This window comes from Diadema antillarum, unplaced genomic scaffold, assembly GCF_040938485.1.
Source record: "Diadema antillarum isolate AM-2024a unplaced genomic scaffold, OU_Dant_1.0 scf00000020, whole genome shotgun sequence".
In the NCBI taxonomy this organism is placed as follows: Eukaryota; Metazoa; Echinodermata; class Echinoidea; order Diadematoida; family Diadematidae; genus Diadema; species Diadema antillarum.
The window spans coordinates 2,414,293-2,439,058 of NW_027270909.1; the positions used below are offsets into that span (position 1 = coordinate 2,414,293).

The 24,766-nt window shown below is 37.3% G+C and overlaps 2 protein-coding genes across 2 annotated transcripts in view; one reads left to right on the forward strand and one right to left on the reverse strand.

Moving 5' to 3' along the window:
- LOC139728939 (histamine H2 receptor-like) overlaps positions 1-24,766 on the reverse strand; it is a 174,514-nt gene that overhangs the window by 113,757 nt on the left and 35,991 nt on the right. The gene's annotated exons all lie outside the window — the stretch shown is intronic.
- On the forward strand, positions 9,956-10,702 carry LOC139729559 (E3 ubiquitin-protein ligase TRIM56-like). Its single transcript, XM_071640486.1, has one exon. The coding sequence runs from the start codon at positions 9,956-9,958 to the stop codon at positions 10,700-10,702; it is 747 nt and encodes a 248-aa protein (XP_071496587.1).

Below are 24,766 nucleotides of genomic sequence, written 5' to 3' on the forward strand. Positions count from 1 at the left end.
ATAAAATATTTTGCGTTGTTGAAAATGAAATGAAATGAAAATTGAAAAGATGGAACTCGTATGTCATGTATGTTGATCTTGGAAAATGTATGGGTCAACTATTGTATATAAAATGTAACTAGTATCACTTTTATCATAGATAAAAGCATGTTGTTTATTGCTGGTAGTAAACTTTGTTCGTACCCATCAATGTTAATAATTAGCATCGTATAGTTTATTCCTGTACAGATCGCTTAACATGATAATGATATCATCACGCTAGTCGACAAAATTTGAACTTCTGTGGACTAATTATATTGGGATTAGAAATTAATGATACATGATTTAGATGTTACATTAGTGCATTTACGTGCTTGTATTGATTTTTGTCTAAACGAAGTTAAAGCGTTTCGTTGAAATTTTTCCATGTCTTCCGAATTGTCTTAAACAAAAGAAATCTGTTCATCCATGTTTACCTCGTTACATTCATTATGTGCCGTCTTTTCCTTTGCCCTTTTTACTCCCTCTCTGAAACACGGTTAGTAATTATCGTTTCTCACTCCCTTGTCATATGTTGTTTGTTTGTTTGTTATATAATCTGTCTGTACTTATACTACGTGACTCTTTTTTTTTTACAGTGTTTTTTTTTCTTGGTTTGTAGTCTTATTTTTGTATCTTTTAATATGGGTTATCTTCATTGTATGATTATTCTGTTGTATTTTTGTTCTGTACAGCTCGCTTAACATAATGATGATATTATCCCGCTAGTCAAGATAAAATGAGAACTTCTGTGGACTAATCATACTGTGATTAGAAATTAATGATACATTATTTAGATGTTATGTTGCATTTATGACCGTGCATCATCAAACCAATACAAAGTCGCACACACTGATCGTGCATAACTTTACGAACAGCCTTATGAACCAGGACCCTGGTGTAATCTCCACTGACCACTGAACGGTATGATTCAATCATAATCACGCCACCTATGTCCTTTTTTCCCTCTCAATCTTCATCAATCTCACGCCAGCACACATTCTGTCATGACTGTCCATCACTTCCTCTTGACCAATGATCTCACATAAATATCGTTGACCACTTTCCAAGTAAGACTGACCAGTACACCTCGTCCCTCATCATAGCATCAACACGATCAAACCTCTATGCATTTTTACTTGTACATTCATGTATTATATCAGAAAGATTCTCCAATAAAGATCACTTATCCTCCCAACTACGATCGAGTGAAGTTCATGTCTAAATTTCATCGAGTATCTAACTAGTCCGTATAATACTGTACAAAGAGCAATCCTCCAGTGTGTACGCAAACATTGATAGCTCTTTTGTGTACATCCTGCGTCTTGCTTCTACGTTTAGAGTAAAATGTAAGATTCCGTCGCTTGCCACACTCATGAATCAACACAAAAATCTGTGATGGATTTAACTCGCTTTTTCTTGTCGTTTTCTTGTTTGTGTGTCTTCCCGAAGCTTGATATTGTCAAAAGAAAAAAAAAACAGAGATTGTAGAATCTGTAACTGTAATTTTTGTCTCTTGTGTCCACGAATTCCATACGAGCGCACTCTCGTTAACTCCCCCAAGACGCGGCATTACGACGAAAGGTGTGTAGGAAATCAAACTACTTCCGAGAGCCCTGGGAATATATTGTTTTCAAGAGGAATAAGAGTCACTAACTGGCTGTATGAGAGAAATAAACATAGATAGATGTATAGATAAATACATTTACAGAAAGAGAGAGAAAAAAGAGAGAGATGGCGAAACGATTCCGAAGTCGTCATCTATTGAGAATCGATTATAATAATGTGAGTATTCAGCCAGGTGGTGACCATCTTTCAAAATAAGCAAGGAGTTTGTTGCAGGTACAAAATAACTGTAAGTATAATTGAGTCATTTCAGCAACGGGATACAGAGCGGGGGGGGGGGGGGGAGGGGCAGACTAGAAAGAGAAGGAGATATAAAGCAATATATTTTTAAAAAAAGTCAAGCCGGGTCGTTGCAGTATCGTCGCGTTGTGTCTATGAGTTGGAAATTACTGAAATCATCTTCTTTTCTTTATGCGTCATTTCTAAGCATCTTTAAGACACCATGATTTTGATTGCTGTTCACAGGCAAGCATTACACCAAACGTCTTTCATGCATGACCATTCACACACACACACACACACGCACACGCACACTTTTTTGTTTTATGATATTCTTTATCTAAGTTTCATTCAATATCAAATCCATATCAACAATGAAATAAATATTACTAACAACAAAAATGCAGCTGTATTCTTCTTTCTTGTGCTGCTAAATCATTTTCAAGCATACAGTACATACTTGGGTCTACCCTGTTTTTATAAGAAAAATGACATGAAAATTTTGCATAATTCTCAGAAAAAGCTATTTTAATCAGCCTAATCAAGCCAATCCGAATGTGCCTTATCACTCACACACCTAATAAGAAATTGTGCTACTAAATCACTTTTTTAACGTAACTTCCTTCTTTTTTTTTTTGCAGAGCACACGCTATATACATAAATATATCAGATAAAGTGTAACTCAAAAGGGAAAAAATTCTTGATCAACTTGATCAGATTGCTCAATATCCACTTCATTACATAAATTCTCTTACACTCTCTTGAGAATACAGCATTTCCCGAAACGTATCCTAAAAAAGCATACTTAAATTAACCGAAAAACTCATCATTTTTATCTAACCTATCAACCTACCCCCCCTCCCCTGCAAAACAAAATAACCATATGTGTATATTATCAAAACAAATTCCTGACTAACCCCTTAACCATTACTCTACTATTACCTAACTACATCTGCCTAACCCTGACCATCCCCACCTATTTCCCCACTAACATAATACGTGCGTATGTACACACACATACGCACACGCACACGCACACACACAACCACCTTTTTGCCTTATGATATTCTTTATTTAAATTTCATTCGATATCAACGACGAACTTAATATGGACAAAAATAAGCAGCTGTATTATTCTCTCTTGCGCTGCCAAATATTTTTTTCCAACATACAGTTCAATATATTTTGCTTTTGTTTGTTTTTGTCCCCGCCGTACGAGTTCGAGCAGGGGACTATGAAACGGGCTCCGTACGTGTGTGTGTCCGTGTATCCGTGCGTCCGTGTGTCCGTGTGTCCGTCCGTGTGTCCGTGTGTGCGTCCGTGTGTGCGTCCGTGTGTGATCAAAATCTTCAATTTGCTACTTCTCTGTCATTTATGAGCCAATTTTGATTCTGTTTGCTCTATATGATAGCACTACGTGGGAGCTTTGAAACTGCTACACAGAATTTCAGTTGTGACCTTTGACCTTGACCTTTGACCTATATTGTACATTTTGCTACAAAATGCTACTCCTTCGCCATTTCTAACCCGATTTCGATTCCGTTTGCTTTATGTGATGGCACTAGGTGAGGGCTTCAAAACTTCTACACAGAATTTTGACCTTTGTCTTCTATGACTTTGACCTTGATTTTTGACCTGTATTGTACATTTTGCTACAAAATGCTACTCCTTCGCCATTTCTAACCCGATTTCGATTCCGTTTGCTTTATGTGATGGCACTAGTTGAGGGCTTCAAAACTTCTACACAGAATTTTGACCTTTGACTTCTTTGACCTTTGACCTTGATTTTTTACCTGTATTGTACATTTTGCTACAAAATGCTACTCCTTCGCCATTTCTAACACGATTTCGATTCCGTTTGCTTTATGTGATGGCACTAGGTGAGGGCTTCAAAACTTCTACACAGAATTTTGACCTTTGTCTTCTATGACTTTGACCTTGATTTTTGACCTGTATTGTACATTTTGCTACAAAATGCTACTCCTTCGCCATTTCTAACCCGATTTCGATTCCGTTTGCTTTATGTGATGGCACTAGGTGAGGGCTTCAAAACTTCTACACAGAATTTTGACCTTTGACTTTTTTAAACTTTGACCTTGATTTTTTACCTATATTGTACATTGGCTACAAAATGCTACTCCTTCGCCATTTTTAACCCGATTTCGATTCCGTTTGCTTTATGTGATGGCACTAGGTAAGGGCTTCAAAACTTCTACACAGAATTTTGACCTTTGACTTCTTTGACCTTTGACCTTGATTTTTGATCTGTATAGTACATTTTGCTACAAAATGCTACTTCCGGCGGGGACATATATTACGCACCGCGTAATTTCTACTTTTCTTTGTTTTCAAATCATACCATGTCTATGTAATAGAAATGAAATGAAATTCTGCATAACTCTCACAGAAAAAAAAAACTATTTTGATTGTTGTAATCAAGACAATCCATATCTTCCTTATTACTCACAAAAAATACCCTGCTAAATCACCTTTTTAACATACTTTTTTGCAGACCTCATGCTATAAACATTGCACAAAAATTATATCAAATTACGCATAATTCTTAAAGGAAAAAAAATCTTGATCAACTCGATAAAATTAATCAATATACGCTTCATGAAGTTCCCTTAAGAATACAGCATTTCCCAAAACCTGTCATAAACTGAAAAAAAAACATGCTGCACACATACTCACACACACAGACACACGCATAGGCACACACACACACTACCACAGTTACTTTTCTGTTTTATGATATCCTATTTTTTGAATTTCATTCAATATCAGGTCCATTTATATGAAAAAAAAAATTAAGCAGCTGTATTCTCCTTTCTTGTGCTGCTAAATTGTTTTTCCAACGTACAGTACAATAATAATAATAATAATAGAGAGACTCTACTAAAGCGCTCATTTCTACCTAAAAAGATACTCATGGCGCTAGAGTACATACTTATTGTGTCACATTACAACAGTATCAGAGAAAATAATAAGAACAATACACAAACAAACAATGTATACGTACACATATACATACAGGTATACAATTGTCAATCTAAATTGAAAAGGTAGGTCTTGAGATTCTTTTTGAAACCGTCAATGGAAGATGCTTGTCTAAGAGATTTTGGTAGGCCATTCCAAAGTTTTGGGCCCATAAATTATATGAAAAAACCCGATCCCCCAATTAATTTTAGCGAGTTTGATGAACGGAGATTATGTGGTGGTTGGTGAAGATGAAGAGTATTTTGAATGTAGGCAGGGGCAAATTTGTGCAATGTACGGTAAACAAGAAGAATATATTGTTTTATTTTTAATCATACCATGTAAAAGAGAAATGACATGAAATTCTGCATGATCCTCAGAAAAAGCAATCTTGATCAACGCAAAGAAGCCAATCCATATCTACCTCATTACGCAAAAACTTGTGCTGTTGAATCACCTTCTTTTTGATTAAAACATACCCTATTTGTGTGTTGGTTTTTTTTTGCTGATAATACTCTATATCGAAAAATATATCAAATTTGATCAACTTGAGCAAATTAATCAATATCTGCTTCATTGACTCCATTACACTCTCTTCAGAATACAGCGTTTCTAAAAGCCTGCGGTAAACTGAAAAAAGAAAATCATTTTTAAATTAACTGAGCGAAATTCATCATTTTTTTAACCTACCAACCTGCCCCCCCCCCCCCCCTCCCCGTACAAAACAGAGTTACCATAATGGATGTGCATATTGTACACTAGGCGCGGTCAGACAAAGGATCGAGAAGTTTAAGATCGCGAAGTTTGGGCCATTGGTACACGCGCAAGGAAGGGTTCGCCGTTTGATGGCTAGTGATAGTGACGTAAACAATGATCATCTGTACATGACAATGGCCTTGCGCTTCGGAGGCACCGCCCGCAAGCAGAAGAAGGCGCGGTCAGACTGGCAAAAGATCGAGAAGTTTAAGATCGCGAAGTCTTCGCGATCTTTTGTCGTGCGGTCACACTGGTAGCCAAACTTCTCGATCTTTGGATCGAGAAGTTTGGGTCATCGGTGCGCGCTCAAGAAAGAAGAAAGAGAGCGCCTTCCGAGGCTAGTTATTGTGACGTAACAATGTACATCTGTACATGACAATGGCCTCGCGCATCGGAAACACTACCCGCAAGCGTGTTTTTTTAAACTAAAAATCTATCGGGGACCCTATCCCTAAACCTAACCCTAATCCTAATCCTAACCCTAACCATCAAACCCTAACCCTAACCCTAACCCTAACCCTAACCCCAACCCTAACCCTAACCCTAACCTCAACCATAACCAAAAACCCTAACCCAACGTTTTTCCCATAGGTTTAACACGCGCCATGCCCCAATCTGTGCCGTCTTAAAAAAAAAACGCTACCCGCAAGCAGGTGTTGGACTGGTCACGTGACAAAGATCGCGAAGTTTCAGTTTCTCGCGGTCACACTGGCAAAAGATCGAGAAGTTGGAGGGGAAGGGGGGAAAACCCCTAGTTGATGTGGGAAGTTTCGCGAGAAGTTTTCGGCGAAGTTTCGCGGGAAGTTTGGGGTCACACTGGCAAAACTTTGAGATCTTAAAGATCGCGATCTTAAACTTCTCGATCTTTTCCTAGTCTGAAAGCGAGATAATAAATTTCGCGATCTTTGTCACGTGACCAGTCAACCACCTGCTTGCGAGCAGTCGGTTTCCGAAGGCACGAGGCCATTGTCATGTACAGGCGTGCATTGTTACGTCACAATCACTAGCAAATTCAGTAGGCGCACTCTTTCTTCTTTCTTGCTCGCGAGCAGAAAACATCTTCTGTGTCGCATGATAACAAATTTGTGAAATAATATTGGTTATAGCTCAATATAATTCTGAGGTCCATCAATCCAAAATAGAAATAAGTTTCGAAATTCCGAAAGTTCGTTTATACACACCTTGTTCTCATTTTCGGATAAACGAACATTTCTTAGGTATTAAAAAAACGTTAAAATATATAGATAAAATTTCCTCGACGTCAGTGATACACACAGTGATTGAGATATGATATACGCTTCTTTGAATATTAGCAAACAGGGTGAAAGGTCACAAAGAATACAAATCAAAATGTGCAGCCGGTAAATAAACCTTTAGACCTGCATGCATCGGCCCGCCATTTTGTGCGCCCTACGCAATGTATCTCTCCGTCCTCAAACAAACTCTCAAGATTTTGCTGAAGTCCAGTAAGAAAGTAAGACCACCTGCAATCTTACATGTGTTCACACCTTTCTACAGGCTAACAACAGATACTAATGTGATCTCATGCCTAAATTTGCTTCGGAGCCAGACAGAAATCAGCAATTTTAAACCCGGAAGTGCAGCTAGCTACTTGATACTTGGTAAGCATACGACACGATATCGACAGACTTTGCGAGCGCTACTAAATATTGTGCATGCTTGTCACGTATTTTCACAAATAATCTATGATCGGTGAATATGATTAGAACTGATTATCGCTAAATTGTTTGGTTAACATATCTGCTATGATTTTGCTAGTTTTGTCTAACATGTTGAACCCAACAGGTTATGTTTTGATTTGTAATATATAACAGCTAATAGTATGCCAAGCAGAAAAACTGGCATAGCCCATCGCAATAATAGGCGTTTGAATAAATGTTTAATCACTCTTTCCGATGGTAATGAATCCACGTCTAATGATTTTATCACACATTGATGGGAAGAGATTTAAGGAATCTGGAGACATGAGTAGAACTTTGCATTGGTCAGATCTCTTTACCACTTCCTGTTCTCAATGTATTTACAGTGACTTGCTCAATAACGTTGTTTTCATAATCTCTTAATCTAAACAACTAAGACACAAGACAAAGGGTGTATATTCATGCTTAGAGAATATTGGGAACACGATCATAGTGTGGTAGATAAAAGAAAAAAATCTTCAAAGAGTGCATTTTTGTTGTATGGTGCATCTAATCCTCCCATCAAATACTTGGTGTTGCAAAAAAACTTTTCCAACTTTTGATCCTTAACAGTTCAAAAACTATACATCAGATGGCGCTGACAATCATAGAATAGCTGAAGAGTGTACAATTTTGTTTGAGATAATTCTAAAATGATGGCATAAAATGAATGAATAAATGGCATTGAATTCAAGATTTATTTTGAAGTTTGGTTTCAGATTTTTGCTCTGTTTTCAACCCTCTGTACATCTTTTTTTATTCATTAATTGGCACAGAGGGAGTGGTGGTTAACACCCTGACAATGGTCCTGAACAATGGCCAGGATTGGAATGTTCTATTACATGTTCATGAGAAATTCCACTATCGCAGGTAGTCTTTATTCATCCTGAAATGTGAGTGTATGCAAGCGCATGAAAAAATGTGGATACCTTTTCATGTGCATGCGTTTTACTCTTTACCATGGATTGAGACTAGGAGTGCCATGGGCAATCCGTCATAATCGAATTTTTGATAGAGCATTCATGTGCCTTGGGGCACGAGACCAGAAGCCTTGATCCTAGTCAGTAGAGCTCTGAAAAGGTGGTATGCGTGGTATTCATGTCTATTGTTCAGGGTCATTGTAAGCACACAATTACATACACAATCATTGGTTCTTGTGTAAAGTTCAATTTTGTACAGAGGGTTCAAATTTGACCAAAATCTGGAACTTAACTTTTGAATTAATCATAGATTTAACGAAACTGATTCATGCTCTCATATTCAAATCACCTCCAACTAAATTGTACACTTTTCAACTATTACTAATATCAATGACAACCTGATGTATAGTTTTTGAACTATTAAGGATCAAAAGTGGGAAATGTTTGGTTTTTTTTTGGTACCACCTAGTAAAGCTGCAAGACACACCGCCTTCATTCAAATGCACATTTGACGCAATAAAGCTGAGTTTGTTACGATGGCATCTAAAAATCACAAACATAATCAAGGCTGCTAATACTTTGTGCGTTACGGAGTCACACTTATGTCAGCCCTATGTATATAACGTGTAAATACGCCTGGATAAGGATCTTGATAGAGTTACAACACCTCAAAATGTTTACATCCGTAAACTGAGCGAACCTAGAAAGAAAATCAAGTCCATAGTGTCTGTAGATCACAACTGGCTGACTTCAGTCAATACACCATTTCGACTTTTTTTAAATAATTTTAACATTGAAGGCTGTTACAGTTTCCTACAGAATTAATCCCGGATATTTGTGTGTGTGTGTGTTGTGTGTGTGTGTGTGTGTGTGTGTGTGTGTGTGTGTTTGTGTCTGTGTTTGTGTTTTGTGTGCGTTTTGTTTCGTTTTTTGTTTGTTGTTTGTTTGTTTGTTTGTTTGTTGTTGATTGGCATAGCACATTATGACTACGGGAAGAAACATTTTCTTCGTGCCTAGTTCGGCTCTTGATGTATAAAGTGAATGAATACAGTTCTCACATGTCTACCAAGACGAAGAAAGTCAGTATCTTCTTGCAAATAAAAAGAAAAAAACTATCTCTCACATTTCTCGAGGAAATAGATATTATTTATTACCTATATAAGCCACCTTGTTACATGGCATGAAGACAAACAGACACACGTTTCTAGATAACATTTTTTCTCATTTCGCAGGACAACTTTTGTGTACCATATATCGTCAAAGATATTCATTCTCGCTACTGTAAATATACCCGTCATCCCTCTTTTATAGCTGCTCGCATTACCTCAGTCTATTCTGGTGTTGTTTTTTTTTTTCTTCTTCTTTTTTACTATCGCTCCTTCAGAATGATGAACAAGTATCCGACTTTGAAAGTTGACCAATCCCATTACATTCTCACCAGCCAACTAGTTAGTGTGTACTCCTCCAATCGAAAGAGCCATCATAAATCAGTCTTTTAAACCCGGATATAAAGTAGATTTAGCAATATGAAAACAATGTTCACACACGTCTTTTAAATTGCGCTTCATTTATAACTTCGCTATATGTTAAAAGTGCATAAATTGTAACACCGTCCTTCGACTAAATATCCACGTTTTATTCATACCTTTATTAAACGAGAATTCATATTTCTCCTATTGCTCGTCGGTGTGTTTACCGCTATGTGGTTCTTTTGCTATTATAGGACAGACAGACACCATGGCAACGTTTCATAAGATCAGCAGCGAGAATCTGGAGTGTCCTGTCTGCCGGACACTTTTTAACCAACCGAAATCACTGACGTGTTCTCACATCTTCTGCAAAGACTGCTTGCAACGAATCCTTCAAACTCAGCCGAGCCGACAAACTATAAAATGCCCAGTGTGCAGGCAAGAAACGCCCGTTCCAAGTGGAGATGTGAGTAAGTTACAAACAAACGTACCAGTGAATTCTCTCGTGGACGAAGTGAAAACCAAGAATCCAGTTTGTACAGTTTGTGAGACGGACGGAAAGCAGCCAGCTGTGTCTTACTGTCAGGACTGTGGGAAATACATGTGTGAATCGTGTGAGAAAGGCCACAAGAACTGGAAACTGGTCTCCAATCACAAAGTGGTGGCCATGAGTGACGTACTCTCTGGAAAAGTTCCTCTTGAGAGGCGACGGAAGTGTAAGAAACATCCTAACGATGATGAGGAGTATTTCTGCACCAAATGTCGGGAGTACATTTGCAGCAAGTGCGGGTTGGTAAGGCACTTACAAGCAGGGCATCAGATCAAAGAGGCAGCTATCCATGAGGAGAATTTGAAGGAAAATATCAAGAAGTTACAAGATAGAGCAAAATCACAGAAAACAGCCATTGGTAATCATATCGATTTCATAAAGACACAGCGCAATGAAATAACAAACATGATGAGAAGACTCAATGATGACATCGACAAGACATACGAGGAATGCATGCAACTATAGTCAGAGAGAAGAAAGTCCCTGAAATTTCAAGTGAAACAATGGTCTGAAAAATTCGAGAAGGAATTACAAACTATGGAGGAAGAAAGTCGCCAAACAGTCAGTCACGTGAACGCTATGGAAGAGCTGGTAACTAACGGTATGAAGGTACCGCTCGAGAAAGACGCCTTGTTTGCACACGACACGCTGTGTGAGAACTTGAAGAGCTTCCTGGAACGAGATGATCTTGACGACAAATCACCGAAAAGTGTGGCAGAACGAGCTCAAAGGATTTCATTCCGTAGATATGTAAAGGTCAATGAACTTTGCCTTGGAGAGCTGGAAGGTTACACGCGGGATGTCAAAGCAGATGTAGAGCTCGATAGCATAGACTGCATGAGGTGTGCCGTTCGTGCTCCAGACGGTAAGATGGCAATGGGTTCGTGGCAACACGGAATCCATCTCTACTCCCCTGATGGTGAGTTACAGCAGACCGTATTGAAGGATGTCAATGTCTGGGGAATTGGATTCCTGTCTGATGGTTTGAGTGTTGTACGTGATATGCGCAACAATATATCATTATACACTCCACAGTGGGAGAAGCCTGACGTCACGTTTGAGACGATGGGTAAATATGAAGGAGCGATTGGTGGACTCACTGTGGATACAAATGATAATATCTACGTGGGTTGTCGGTTACCCAAAAAGATCCAGGTATTTACCCCAAAGGGTGGTAAGGCAGTCAGGGAAATAACATGTGATGGATATTGTCCCCGGCAATTATTTTCCTTTCACACCACGGAGAAACTGATTCTGACAGACAAATCAGCTGTCGTGTGCCTTGATGATAAGGGAAAGAAGGAGAATGTCGTGAAGAAGGAGGGTATGTATGCCTTCCCAGCTGTTTGTCGAGATGATTCGGTGATTGTTGCCTGGGTGAAGTGCGTGGAGGGTCTTGTCAGTATCGATCGATACACGAGAGATTTGCAGCACCTGTGCACTCTCATCACTGATTTCAAAATAGTAAAGTCACGACTAATTTGGTACTATCTACAAGAGTTTAAGAATGGTGAGATAGCTTTCTGCACTACAGATAGACTCTACATCATTGATGCGATGTAACGTGAAATGCGATTAGTTCTGTAGTAGCATGTTGGGAAAAATGAATTCCTGGGTGCGATATTCTAAGTGAACATAGACTTATACGCCTGGTTGAATTGTTCCGTGTTATTTATTTGAAGAGTTTGTCGCAAAAACGAACCAACTCCATTCTTGTTAAAGTTGAAATTTTTACGATTAAAGCTGCAAAAAATCAAACAATAAATAGCAATAAAAATCATAATTTCACATCATTACTTCATTTTTTATCTATTTACATTGAATGTATCACTGAGGTTTGATTTTGCTCTATGAGATGATAATGGGATTTATTTATTTATTATCATTACTTTTTAGAATTGCCACTTACTCAATTGTTCGATGAAACTCTGTATATGTTTAAATATGAGCGTCCCTCAGTGGGCTCTAAACAAACAGCATAATTATAAATGCCATCACACTTTACTCCACTTTGAATATCACAAGTCTGACCATCATTAATACAAAAGCAAGTCACAATATTCATGATTTTGGTTTTGGAGCTCCACTTCTATAATATATACTTGACATTACTGAAATAGATTGCAGTGAGATTTAAAAAAAAAGTTCGTTTGATGAATGTTACATAAGCCTCAGTTTCATGAAAACCTAGAATGCAACCCATAACACTTTGCTTTGATTTTCAGCTAGAAATGATAACGAACAGAAAAAAAACAACTTGGTATCGGGTTCAAGGTGCACTGTGACAAAAACTGAAACCGAAAACCTGACAAACCACAGAAATGGGTCTGGCCAAGTGCACAGTATTGTAAGTGTAAATTAAGCTGTTCATTCCTGCAGTTTACTCTGCTCAACACTAGTTATCACAATAATATTTCAAATATGCTAGACGTTGCCAAGCAAACAAGTATCCTCCATTTCCCTGGTTTGTCTTTGATATACATTGCACTGTTCGATCTATTAGGAGAAAAACTTTATACGTATACACTGTTATTCGTGAAATTAAATCATATTACTTTGTGCTCTGTTTGTATTTATATGTTTGTGTGCTCAATGAACTATTGCGTGAGGTTATAACTAGGGTATTATTTCGTGTGACTGGTATAGTGTAGCTGCGTTCTTGAACCCAGAAAGTCACATCGCATATTGAGACTAAATATGAAAGTGAAGGGCGATTTTCTGCTTCATCGGCATTCGGAAAATAATTCATATAATGGATGCGAAAACTTATCGCGTTGAGTTGAGTTTTTCATATTTTCTAAAAGAGCAAGTCTGCCCTACTTTGGCCATTGGAAGCAAGTGACATTTTTATGGATATTGACTTTTTATTGATTTGGCATATTTGAGGCATGCTCTATCTAACTGAAAAACCAAAAGTTACAATTTTCTGAGATATTCGGGTGGCAAAAGGAAGCAAGTGCACAAAATTGCAGGAAAAAAATTGGCAAAAGGAAGCAAGTTACAACCTCATGATATGATTGGCACCTGCTTCCCTTCGTCAAATCATGTATATTTACACACAGTCTAAAATACTTCGGCAAAAGGGAGCAAGTAACATCCTTATGATATAATTGTCAATTGCTTCCTTTTGCCTATTTTTTATGTTTGGTACAAATCTATAATACTTTGGCAAAAAAGAAGCAAGTAACATTCTCATGATATGATTGTAACTTGCTCCCTTTTGCCAGTTTTTTCATGTTTGCTAAAAATCTGAAATATTTTGGTAAAAGGAAGCAAGTTATAACCTCATGATGTGATTGTCACTTGTTTTTGCGAAATTATTTATATTTGCACACAATCTAAAATACTTCGGCAAAATGAAGCAAGTGACATCCTCATGATATGATTGTCACTTGCTTCCTTTTGCCATTTTTTTTAAATGTTTGCTACAAATCTATAATACTTTGGCAAAAGGAAGCAAGTTACATAATAATGAGTTTCTATGAGAATATCAAAATTCTTCCAATTTTCTTAAATGCATCCCCATATGACTTGCACGAATACCGACATTATTCTCATCACAAATTTGAAGGGCCTACCCAAAACATATTTTCTTTACTTGTAGCATTTGTATTTGGTGTCACTTGCTTCCTTTTGCCAAAGTAGGGCAGAAGTCTTCTCCGACATTTTACTTAATTTGGGGATCATGAAACGAAGAGGAAATTGTGTTTTTAACTTTTTTTTTGTCATGAGCATGAGATGAGTGTTTAATGTATTGCGTTTGATGATTTTAGATAGGATGTTTGTACCTTTATTTATAACATTAGTAAAGTTTTTTTAGTGTAAAAATTTTATGTTTAGGTTTATACAAGGAAAACAAAAAAATGAGATTTATTCAATTGTTAATATATAATATTATATACGATTTGATGTTATATGATTTGGTATTGTTAATGGATTGTTATCTTTAATGAGAAAGTTAAAGTGGAGTTTTTGGAGAAGAAATTAATAAGGTGTTAAACGAATTAATGGGTAATGGAGTAAGGAGAAAGGTATAAGAAAGGAAGGAGATTTGTATAAGAATAAGGAGGGGAAGGTAGAGAGAGAGAGAGAGAGGGAGAGAGAGAAAGAGGTCAAAGAGAACTACTTAGTAAAAGGCAAAGAGAACAAAAAATAGAATGAGATAAAGTTGTATTACCATAAAAAATGTATGTTTTGAAATCAAATATTTCATATTTTAATTTGTTTGAGTATAAATGTATTTTTGGTCTTTTTGATTGTGATTATGTTTTATACTATACAAGATGTATTGACATGTTTTATGTATTGTCCTTTGTCTTTGCCTTGTGCCTCTTGTTCAATCCAGGAGACAACCTAGGCCTTTCATGTTACCTTGTTTATTCATAATAAAGAATGTTGAACAACAAAATTCTCTCGAACACTTTTAGTAAGATAATGTGATTAAGTGTGTCTTATAGAGTCCCCTTTTCATTTTTTGAAAACCTTGTCCATACTATTTACTTTCAACTCTATAAGGAAGAGGCTACTGCGTTGAAAGTTAGCATTAATTATCTTTCATTTATTTTCATTTATTTTCACTTAATAAAACATGCATACAGGTGTACATCAAAATGTGACAATGGTATGACAAGTATAACATGACATTGTGACAAAAAAAAAACCAAACGAATAAACAACCAAAGATATCAAGTGAAGGGGTCAGTGTGAGGGCAATGGGCCTTATTTAAAACTAACCCCGGAAAAGTAAATACAACGTCATGTCTCTTCTTTCTATAATACATACACTCACACATACACACGCATGCATACACTGACAAAAAAAAACACCAGCACATTAACAATACACAAGATGCCATTTTCACGAACACACCCCTAACATGCTAATCTCTTTAAAAATTCTGAAAATGATATTGGTAACTTCCAGAATACTTTTCAAGTAAAATACGCTTGAAAGCTTGTTTAAAACTTGTCACGGTTTTCTTACATTTCACATCAGAGTGGATAGAATTCCAAATTTGAGGGCCTTGAAAAAATATTGACTTTTTGTAGGAGGATGTTCGAATCTGAGGTAAGTAAAAATTTCTACAATTTCTTGTGCCATAATTATGATTATCTTTGTTTAGTTGAAAATAACCAAGTAATGATACGGGTAAAATACCATTATATTATAACATAAGAACATCTACAGAATGAGTTAATAAAGCATGCTCAATTTCAGTTTAATCTGACAATAGACTACCTCCACTGTTTTTACTCCGGTGGTTTATATCCTGTGTTTTGTTCCATTCATCGTACAGCAAGCATGGCTTAAAAGATTAAGCGCTTGAATAGACCCTGTACTTCAGAGCCTCTTTTCTCAGTTCACACTTTTCCAGAGTGTGTGCTTTCTTTCCAGGATTAAGGTTAGGGGAGGTTAGGGAAGGTTGGGGGAGTCCATTTCACTTGAGTTATACCAAATCATTTTAAAGCTTCTCTTTCAGGATCTGCTCTTAACTTAAAAGACTCATGTGATGCAGGGTCACATTTACATGCTTGTATTGATTTTTGTCTAACCGAAGTTTAAGTGTTTGTTGCAATTCTTCCTAATTGTCTTTAAAAAAAAATCTGTACATACATCCATACCGCATTACATTCATTATGTGCCGTCTTTTTCTCTGCCCTCTTAACTTCTCTCTCTCTCTCTCTCTCTCTCTCTCTCTCTATCTATCTCTCACAGTCTCTCTCTCTGAAACAGTGTTCAGGGTTCAGAATTTCACCCGGTGTATCTTGAAACAAATATAAAGCATGTGTACTTGAAAAGAAATCTTGTAATATTGGTCTTTTCAAACTATTTGGTTGTTCTGCGTATATAATTTTCATTTTTATTGTTGGTGTATGTTTGCAATGATTAGAAACTTTTCTACTTCATTTTGTTTGTTTTTAGGAATAAAGGCAAAAGTTTATTAGATCCAAATATCTTTTGAGAAATTTTTCCATGCCTCGATGTTATTGTGTGTGTGTACGGTGTGTGTGCACTTTTTCATTTTATTTCATTTTATTCTATTGTTTCTGCAAGGTACAAATAATCAACTATGATCACTTTCAGAAATATACGCACACTTCATCATAATTCATGGCTGATTTTGCACATGAAAGGAAAGCAAATCACTGTAACAGACATAATAAAAGAAATAAAATCAACATTCGCTCTACATAGTACATGACATTTTATGAAGTAGAACTAAGATAAAAATGGCAGCGCATACATTCTTTTTCCACTGTTTATGTTGTCAATGCAAACCGTAATCTTGCTTAACCCTCTTAACTTGCAACATACATACATACATGCACACACGCACACACACACGCTTCTTCACGTTAATGCCCATGTTTGCATGCCTTTTCCATCTTTATGAAATCATGAATGTGTGCATTATGTGTATGTGTCTGCTGATAGTCCTAGCCCTTCGCCTATTACGACATTAAAATTTTCAGAGTCATTTCTTGGCATACTATTCTCACTGTGATCCGACTTCATCATTCGCTGATTTTATTGTTATCCCTTGTCATGAATTTAAATGTCAACAACCTTTCTGATTACAATCCCATGTGCCGCTTTAGAGTTGCCGTGTAAAGACTGTAGAACGTGTTGAGTTAAAAGCAGGTCGGTAAGAGGACGCTATTTCATCGTTGCATTCGCCTATACTCAATTTCCACTTCAATGCTATCCTTCTCTGGAGCAGAGTGTTGATTTCTTTTTCCTTTCCTTTTGTCCGTGTGCTCGTATACGAATGTGCGTTTCTACATTAATAGGGAGCTTTAGATTTTGACGCGCGGACGTTTGAGCCGACGCTTGCGCTGGACGTTCTCCTCTCCCTGCGTCGTGTGGAAAAGTACCTTTAGATTACGCTGGGACGCAACGTATAAAAAAATAAAATCGCGCCCCCATATGATCAGTGCATGAAGAAGCTCTCTACGTCGCAAACTGTGCGGACGTGAAAATAGCCCAGTACGCGTAGTAAACAACTCAGGCGACGCAAGCTAAAAATAGATTGACTTTACGCGCGCTACTGCGCAAGCTCAGATCATGTTTTTTTCCTTTGAACGTCCGCGCGTCTAAAATCTAAAGCTCCCTAATATCACTTGTATAGGATACGGAATCAAACGCAACACAATGTCTTGTCAAATAAGGGATAGTAGCAGAAGAGTACCCCCACACAGCGTGCGGTGGTGGAAAAGATTGTGGGTTTAACAGCATGGTAAGATGGAGTATATAAATAGGCCTACATAAAAGATGGATCCAGCTAACTCGGAAGACAATGTGTGGGAAATGTGTAGGCCTATACTTAATAGCAATGTCAGCAGTAAAACATGCGATTGAATGGGATAATTATGATATAGTTGAAAACGTTAAGTGTGTGTGTGTGTGTGTGTGTGTGTGTGTGTGTGTGATATTTAATTTCCACAAAAATTCAACATCTACAATTCTTCCATTATATCCATCAAAGGAAGTGCTCTCCCACTCCCACGTTTCCCTCAAATTTCCCTCTCCCCCCCCCCCCCCCCCCCCAGAAAGATGATGAAACAAATAACAAATAGAAATACTGTAATGGAAAATCATAATGGGACATTTTACCCATCATGACTATGTATTTCGTAAACCTGGACAGTAGGCCAATCACAGTATACTGCAGCACTTCTGCTGCTGGATATATCATCTTGCCTGGACTAAATCAAATTGACACCTCTGCTTTAAATTGGGTACGTATTATAATCATTTTAATTTTTATAATCATAATCACATACAAACATGTGGATTTTGGGACTGGTGAGTTAAAGTCTCACTGAACCGTTCTTCGTCTCCTGCCTTATCTGTCGACCAGAGATTATTATTTCATTTGCAGATTTCCCGTCAAATAACCTCCGATTTTGTCATGTCTGGTGAGATGAATACCATCTTTGCAGGTGTCATAATGTGACTCTTTATCTCAAATTCTCTCTAATTCTGAAAAAAAAAATGTATACTGTGTTCTTATGTTTTGTCATATGGAAAAACACACGCATCGGGTTGACGATGAATGTGGTTAAATTTGATTCTGTCCAAGATGTTTTGACGATCGGAAAATCGATTCGCAATTGCAAATGAGGTAAGCAGGAACATCTCACTTTGCTGCTAATCAATTTTTCAAGTTTAAATAAAATATCCTTTCTCTGCTCCAAACTGAAACAGACCTCTGCAAATTAAGAATGATAATCAAGTCTTGGCAAAAAAGAGAGATATTACACCTTTTTTGTTATGGTTGTTTCACATGTCATTGATTGGACGCAAATTTATGTCCAGTTATATAACTGAAAATCTGTCTTGCCGGGTGATGACGATATTTCTCAATTCTTGCAGTCACGAGCAGAGTCCAACAGTTTGTTGTTCTGACTTTCTAAGTGGTAATTGTTTATCATGATAATCAGAAAAGTAATACCCATAATGATACGATTGTTATATCAATTTAATTCAATTCCATTCAATTGAATTCAATTAATTTCAATTCAATTGAATTTATTTTCATTTTTGTGTGTGCTTTTTTTTTTTACAGAAGATAGCGTAATATTATTAGAAAATTACAAATGACCTTGAGTATACACGGTAGTTGACTGTGCGATAAAGTTAATATGGAGGACCGCGCCCCCACTTCCAGCCCCTCCCACCGAAACAAAAATAATAGATAAAACATATCTTAAAAGATGATAATCACTCTGTGACTTTTCAATGGGTGTTCCCACAGTATGATAGGTGAATGATCTAAGGAATATTGAGTAAATACCAGATTTTTCTTCTTGATATTTGACTGATATTTCATTTCCATTGTGACAGAAATAGAAATATCGAAATGCCATACGTTTGTATGTTCCTCGTGCATTAATGTGCACTTACTAGGATGAATCATGCATTATGATTCTATGCCTTTTTTCTCCCCATAGGTCTCCCTTCACAAGTGATCATATACGAAGCAAAACTGCATTATAAGCGTATACAGACATACACAAAATACATAGACAAACAAACGATCTACATAACGATGAACAGAATAAATTTTCCCCGTTCTGTCATAACAATTTATTGTATCATCCAAACTTTTTTGTTGTCCCTAAATATATCTATATCAAAATGGCCCTGCGCGATTCAAAACAAAATTTTCCTTTCATCGGATTTTCTAATTTTCGCAGCGCTGCGGCGGAAATGATATTCTAACTTTACCCGCTTTGCATGATTTAGTTATGCTAGGGATGCGGACTGCAGCTCGACTTTACATGCGTAGCAACAAATTTGATCACATCTGCACACAGGGAACAAATTTGTGAATTCGTTCTCTTCGTTTTGACGTCCTAGTGATTTAGTTGGAAAATACGTCATGAGGGTCTGGCAGCAGACAACAGAGAAAAATCATTTCGATCACAGATTGTAAAATTGAAATGTGTAATGAAAGATAGTTTGATTACCTTAGTTCTAAATTGCATTTAGTATGTATGTGACGTATTATACAATCTTCGTGCCTGTGCCCTCTATGTACCATTTCAATCCTTAACTTTTTTACCTGTATATAACTCATTGCTCATTTTTTCTATTAACTTTCTACCTCAACGTTGTTACTGGTTGAATACAGTAAGTGTTGTTTGTTGTTATTTTATATTGCCTTCTGTCGTAGTTTTTTCTGCCGGGTTTTAATTTTCCCTCTGCCCTCTCCCTCACACGCACACGCACTCGCATGCACACACACACACACACACACACACACACACACACACACACACTTTTGTGGTTTTTTTTCTCTGTTTGTAACTCTAAGTCCCCTATACTCTGTGACGAAATCCCGCCTTTTTCGCAATCACAGTCCGTGCGCGAGCGTTATAATTTGCCGCAATGTTTTTTTGAAGGTGTTTGTTGCGCGCAGCGGGCGGAGGAAGATTGAGTGTGAATGCGGTCAGCTGTGCTTCATTGAAATCGATCACCAACACTACGAGCAGGTGTTCTCTGCGCTATCGATCGCACGAATAAACTACAGTTATTATCGCAATAGAGGGGAAAAGGAATAAAGAAAACTGACGAGTACCACGAATGTTTTCTCACTGAATTCGGAGCAGAAGAAAAAAAAATAATCCCTACACCACGCAAAAACTTTTGCTGAAAGTATTCATGAAGGGAGGGTGAAGTGCATAAAGAATTAGGTGATAAGAATTTTATTCTGAACGCTTTGAGTTCTCTGAATGAATAATCACGATTAAACTTGTTACACGTGAAAAGAAATTGATAATAATTCATTGCTTCTCATTACATTTTAGGTTATCTCTTCGCTGATTTTGATTTTCGTTCGTATTTCTGACAATTTTGGAAGATCCACGAGATATAGTGAAAGAACAAAATGTACTGGGAACACCCCTTAAAGTTCTACCAAAACTCCGCGAAACGTTACATCCGTGACGGCATTTCGGGAAGAAACGTAGAGCGCTAAAGGTTTGAAGCAGAGTATAACGCAGAAGATGCTCGAACTGAATCGCAAGTAGAAACAGGAGTTCAAAAGCAAGAAGGCATCGAAAAATGTTAATGAAACAACAGCTGAGATGTACTATAATTATCCTAATAACGAGGTCTACAGTATACAATCTGTCCATGTTGTCATTGTCAAACGAGATCAGCTCAGTATGTTCACTTCAGCCCTTGGGTGATTGACTTCATCGAGTAGCAGCGACCCAATGATCTCTGGGCTGCTGCACTTGGCCTAGGTGACTTTGACTCTGGCTGTCCATAAACGTGCGTTTTGACCACAGTAATACAAAAACACTTCGTCTTTATTACTTTTGCTCAGACACCAGCAACACGATGCGCCGGCACTTTGCAGAAATCGATGAAAAAGGAACATATACAGCTCAGATTCAGAGGTCAGAATATTACAATTTACGAATTGCGACAATAAAAAAAAAATCTTCAGCTGATCGAAGTGTAAATGAATGAAGTTCACACGAAAAGTGTGAATAAGTCCGACTGGAAGTGAAACGACAACATGGTCTTTCAACCAGTCGTTTAGATTCTCCGATATTCTATCCATATACGGAGGACATCGCACACATCACAAGACTGGCGAGGCTATTTTGCTAAACTCAAGAAACGATTGTGATATGAGTCTAACCAATAAAGAGTAACTCGCGACTTCACCACAGAAAGTACTCCCCATATCTAATACTAGAGAGACTTTAAGGAGTAAGACAGGACTCAGAGTGTCATTCTGGGGTCGGACTCGGAGGCTTATCGCCGGGCGTGTAGTCAGGACCTGTCGGCAACCAAAGGGTGACTGAACAGGTTTAACAACACTAAAACCTTGACAGCAGACTAGCTTCGCTGAAGAGGGAAAAGGAAATAAATAGCGACAATCTCCCGAAAAAGGTGACATTGCTAAGTCTACATTCTTTCTGTACATCAGCAGTACATAGGACCTACATAGGGTACCTATACGTGCGTGTGAGAGTAAAGAGAAAGAGAGAGGGGGAAGGCGTTAAGGCAGCTCTGGGTATAAAGGGAAGGAAGATGACGATGAAGAGTAGTAATGCACTTTCATCATTATTCATGGCGACCCTGAATAAGACGTGTGTAAAGGAATAGTACTGTTGGACTAAAATGCTTTGCTACCATACTTCGTCATATATCTATATATATCCTTGTTTTGACGTTCGCCAAATGTTTTTGATGATTTCACCGTATTTCAGTGGTGCTGAATCCGAATCTAGATTCAGATCTCGATTTTTAACCAGATCGTATAATACCCGAGTACCGGGAGTGAAAATTTTGATGATAAGACCCAGTTTACGTGAAATACCCTCGCTGGAGGGGAAATATATATATATACATATATATATATATATATATATATATATATATATATATACATATATATATATATATATATATATATATATATGTATATATATATATATATATATATATATATATATGTATATATATATATATATATATATATATATATATATATGATGTGTGTGTGTGTGTGTGTGTGTGTGTGTGTGTGTGGGTGTATTACTCCTCAAGGATGCAATAGTACCATCATCCAGATTCGGATCCAGCATCTTCAAAGACGCTAAAATCATTTTTTTTTAAACAATTGGACGGATGGATTAACCAAGGCTGTTTCCAATATCTGACTTTAGTACACCAATTAAAACCATTTTGGGTGTGTCAGAGGCTAGTATGACAAGAATAAACAGGGAAGTGTCAACAGAGTTTTTATTTCACTTGAGAAATGGGAAAGCAGCGGATCTATTTCAGGAAACTGCTCTCCGAAAATAATTTGTTGTGACCATTATAAAATGCACACACCAGGTCTTTAATACCTTTGTTATTATAAAAGTTTTTCTTCGATTTTCTTCAAGATAAGGCCTGGCTGATAACCCAATGTTAAGCAAGCCAAGTATGATGTCATGTGGACTAAAGTGGTACGCCATACATTATATTGCTTGGTCTGAATTCCCTGTTTTGGAGACACTGCTGATGTTGGTATTGATACAACCATTAATCCATGTTTTGAACTGTTGCATTCAAAATGTCAGTCTGACTCCTTATAGGCACTGGGCTTTAGATGTCGGTTATAGCTCTGTCAACTGTAAAATTTACCGCTACGTGATTCTATCAACAGATCAAGTGTATCTCGATTGGAGAGAGACAATGAAGAGTTTGTTTGCAAAAACCGATGAGTCCATATTTGCCAAATGGAGATATTTGCGATTAGAGGTCAAGAAAAATGAAGAGAATAATAAGAAAATTTTTGCTTCTTTTGACCACAACTTCAAAAATGTACCTTTATATGTAGTGACCAATATATCATTTAAAGGGTATCATTTTGTACTTTATGACAGATATTGTACTTCAAAATCTTCACAAACGGACTTATTGGTTTTTGCGAACAAACTCCTCATATTTTGTATCGAGGCAAGAAATCGCCCTGCCCGAACTTTGACTGCAAGTCACGGATTATATTGTTGAATGTTTGAACGTAAAATTTTTATGCTGGTTCGAATTCCTAGGTATGTGACGTTTTTAATTTGTTTGTTTGTTTGTTTGTTTGTACGTCACATCTTCTTGTCGCCTGTGTCTGTGCTTATTACTTTTTTTTCTTTTGAAGAATGTATCGCTTCACATAGAGTTAATGTTTCGATAACAGTATTATCAGGTATATAGGGATCAGGGAATATGGTTTTTGGTGTGTTGTTATGGTTGTTGTTGTTAGAAGCAATCGAAACCCTCAGTCATAGGTATTATTATGTGTTTACTTTCTTCAGGGTTTTCTTAGAAGCAAAAGTGTGTGTGTGTGTGTGTGTGTGTGTGCTAAAATATAATTTAAAAAAAGAATCGGGCCTTGATTTTAGCAGATTGACACAAAAAAGCCACATTGGTATTGTGCTAGAACACATTGTGCTAAAACATAATTTAAAAAAAAGATTCTGGGCTTTGATTTCAGCCGATTGACACAAAAAAGCCCCATTGCGTTGTACACACTGATGTCTAAAGTACCTGACACAGACAGACAAAAAGACACACATCGACACAAACACACACACACACACATACGCACACACTAACTCTCTTTCTCTCTCTCTCTTTCTGTTATAAAATAAACAAAAAATAATCACTTTGATTTGTATATTTCTGACATTACGATCTATACCATAAATGAACCTAGATTTGCATCTTGGTAGACATACACCCGAATTCACTAAATCAAATCCATGGTTTAAATTCAGGCCATACACTAAAAACAGCAACGAAATCATATCATCGGCTCCAGTTACCTATAGGTTGTTTGTTTGTGTAGCAGACAAAATTCTCGTAATCCATGCGCTAAATCTACAAATCAGGGCCTAGATTATCAAATCAGGAACACATTTACTCTCAAGATGAGATGAATTTCACCTCCTATGATATTCTACTGTTTACTTCTAAACCCTATCACTAAAGGCTTTGCTGATCTAAATGTACTTTGACAGTAAATGTATTCTGACAAGTCGATTGACAATTACGTACGCACTCTCTGTCATATGCACGAGAAATGAACCTATACAATAATCAGTATGATTACCACTCCTATAGATGGACATCATGAATAATGACTCTCCTATATAACACAGTAATTGGTTATCGGTTGCAAGGGGGGCGGGGAATCGGCAGCGAAAATGATTTTGAAGATGATTATTTACTTTATCACTGAGAAACAAACCAAAAATGACATTGATGTATACTTGAATTTCTCGGCGGAAACGTTGAACAAACGAGGCTAGTGCAAACACACCGTGGCGTTAAGAAGGACGAACGGAATTCCCTTCCCGCTGGCCAGGAGTAGGCTGGTATCGGTAAGACCGTGTCTGTGCCCCGTTTTCTGACGCATGCCGAGGGGGGCTTAGCGCAGATTTTTCATGCGTATACAGTTTGATTAGTTTCACACTTTGTCGCGTGCATTGATTGTACGTGTCACCGCGAAACGGATAGCGGGA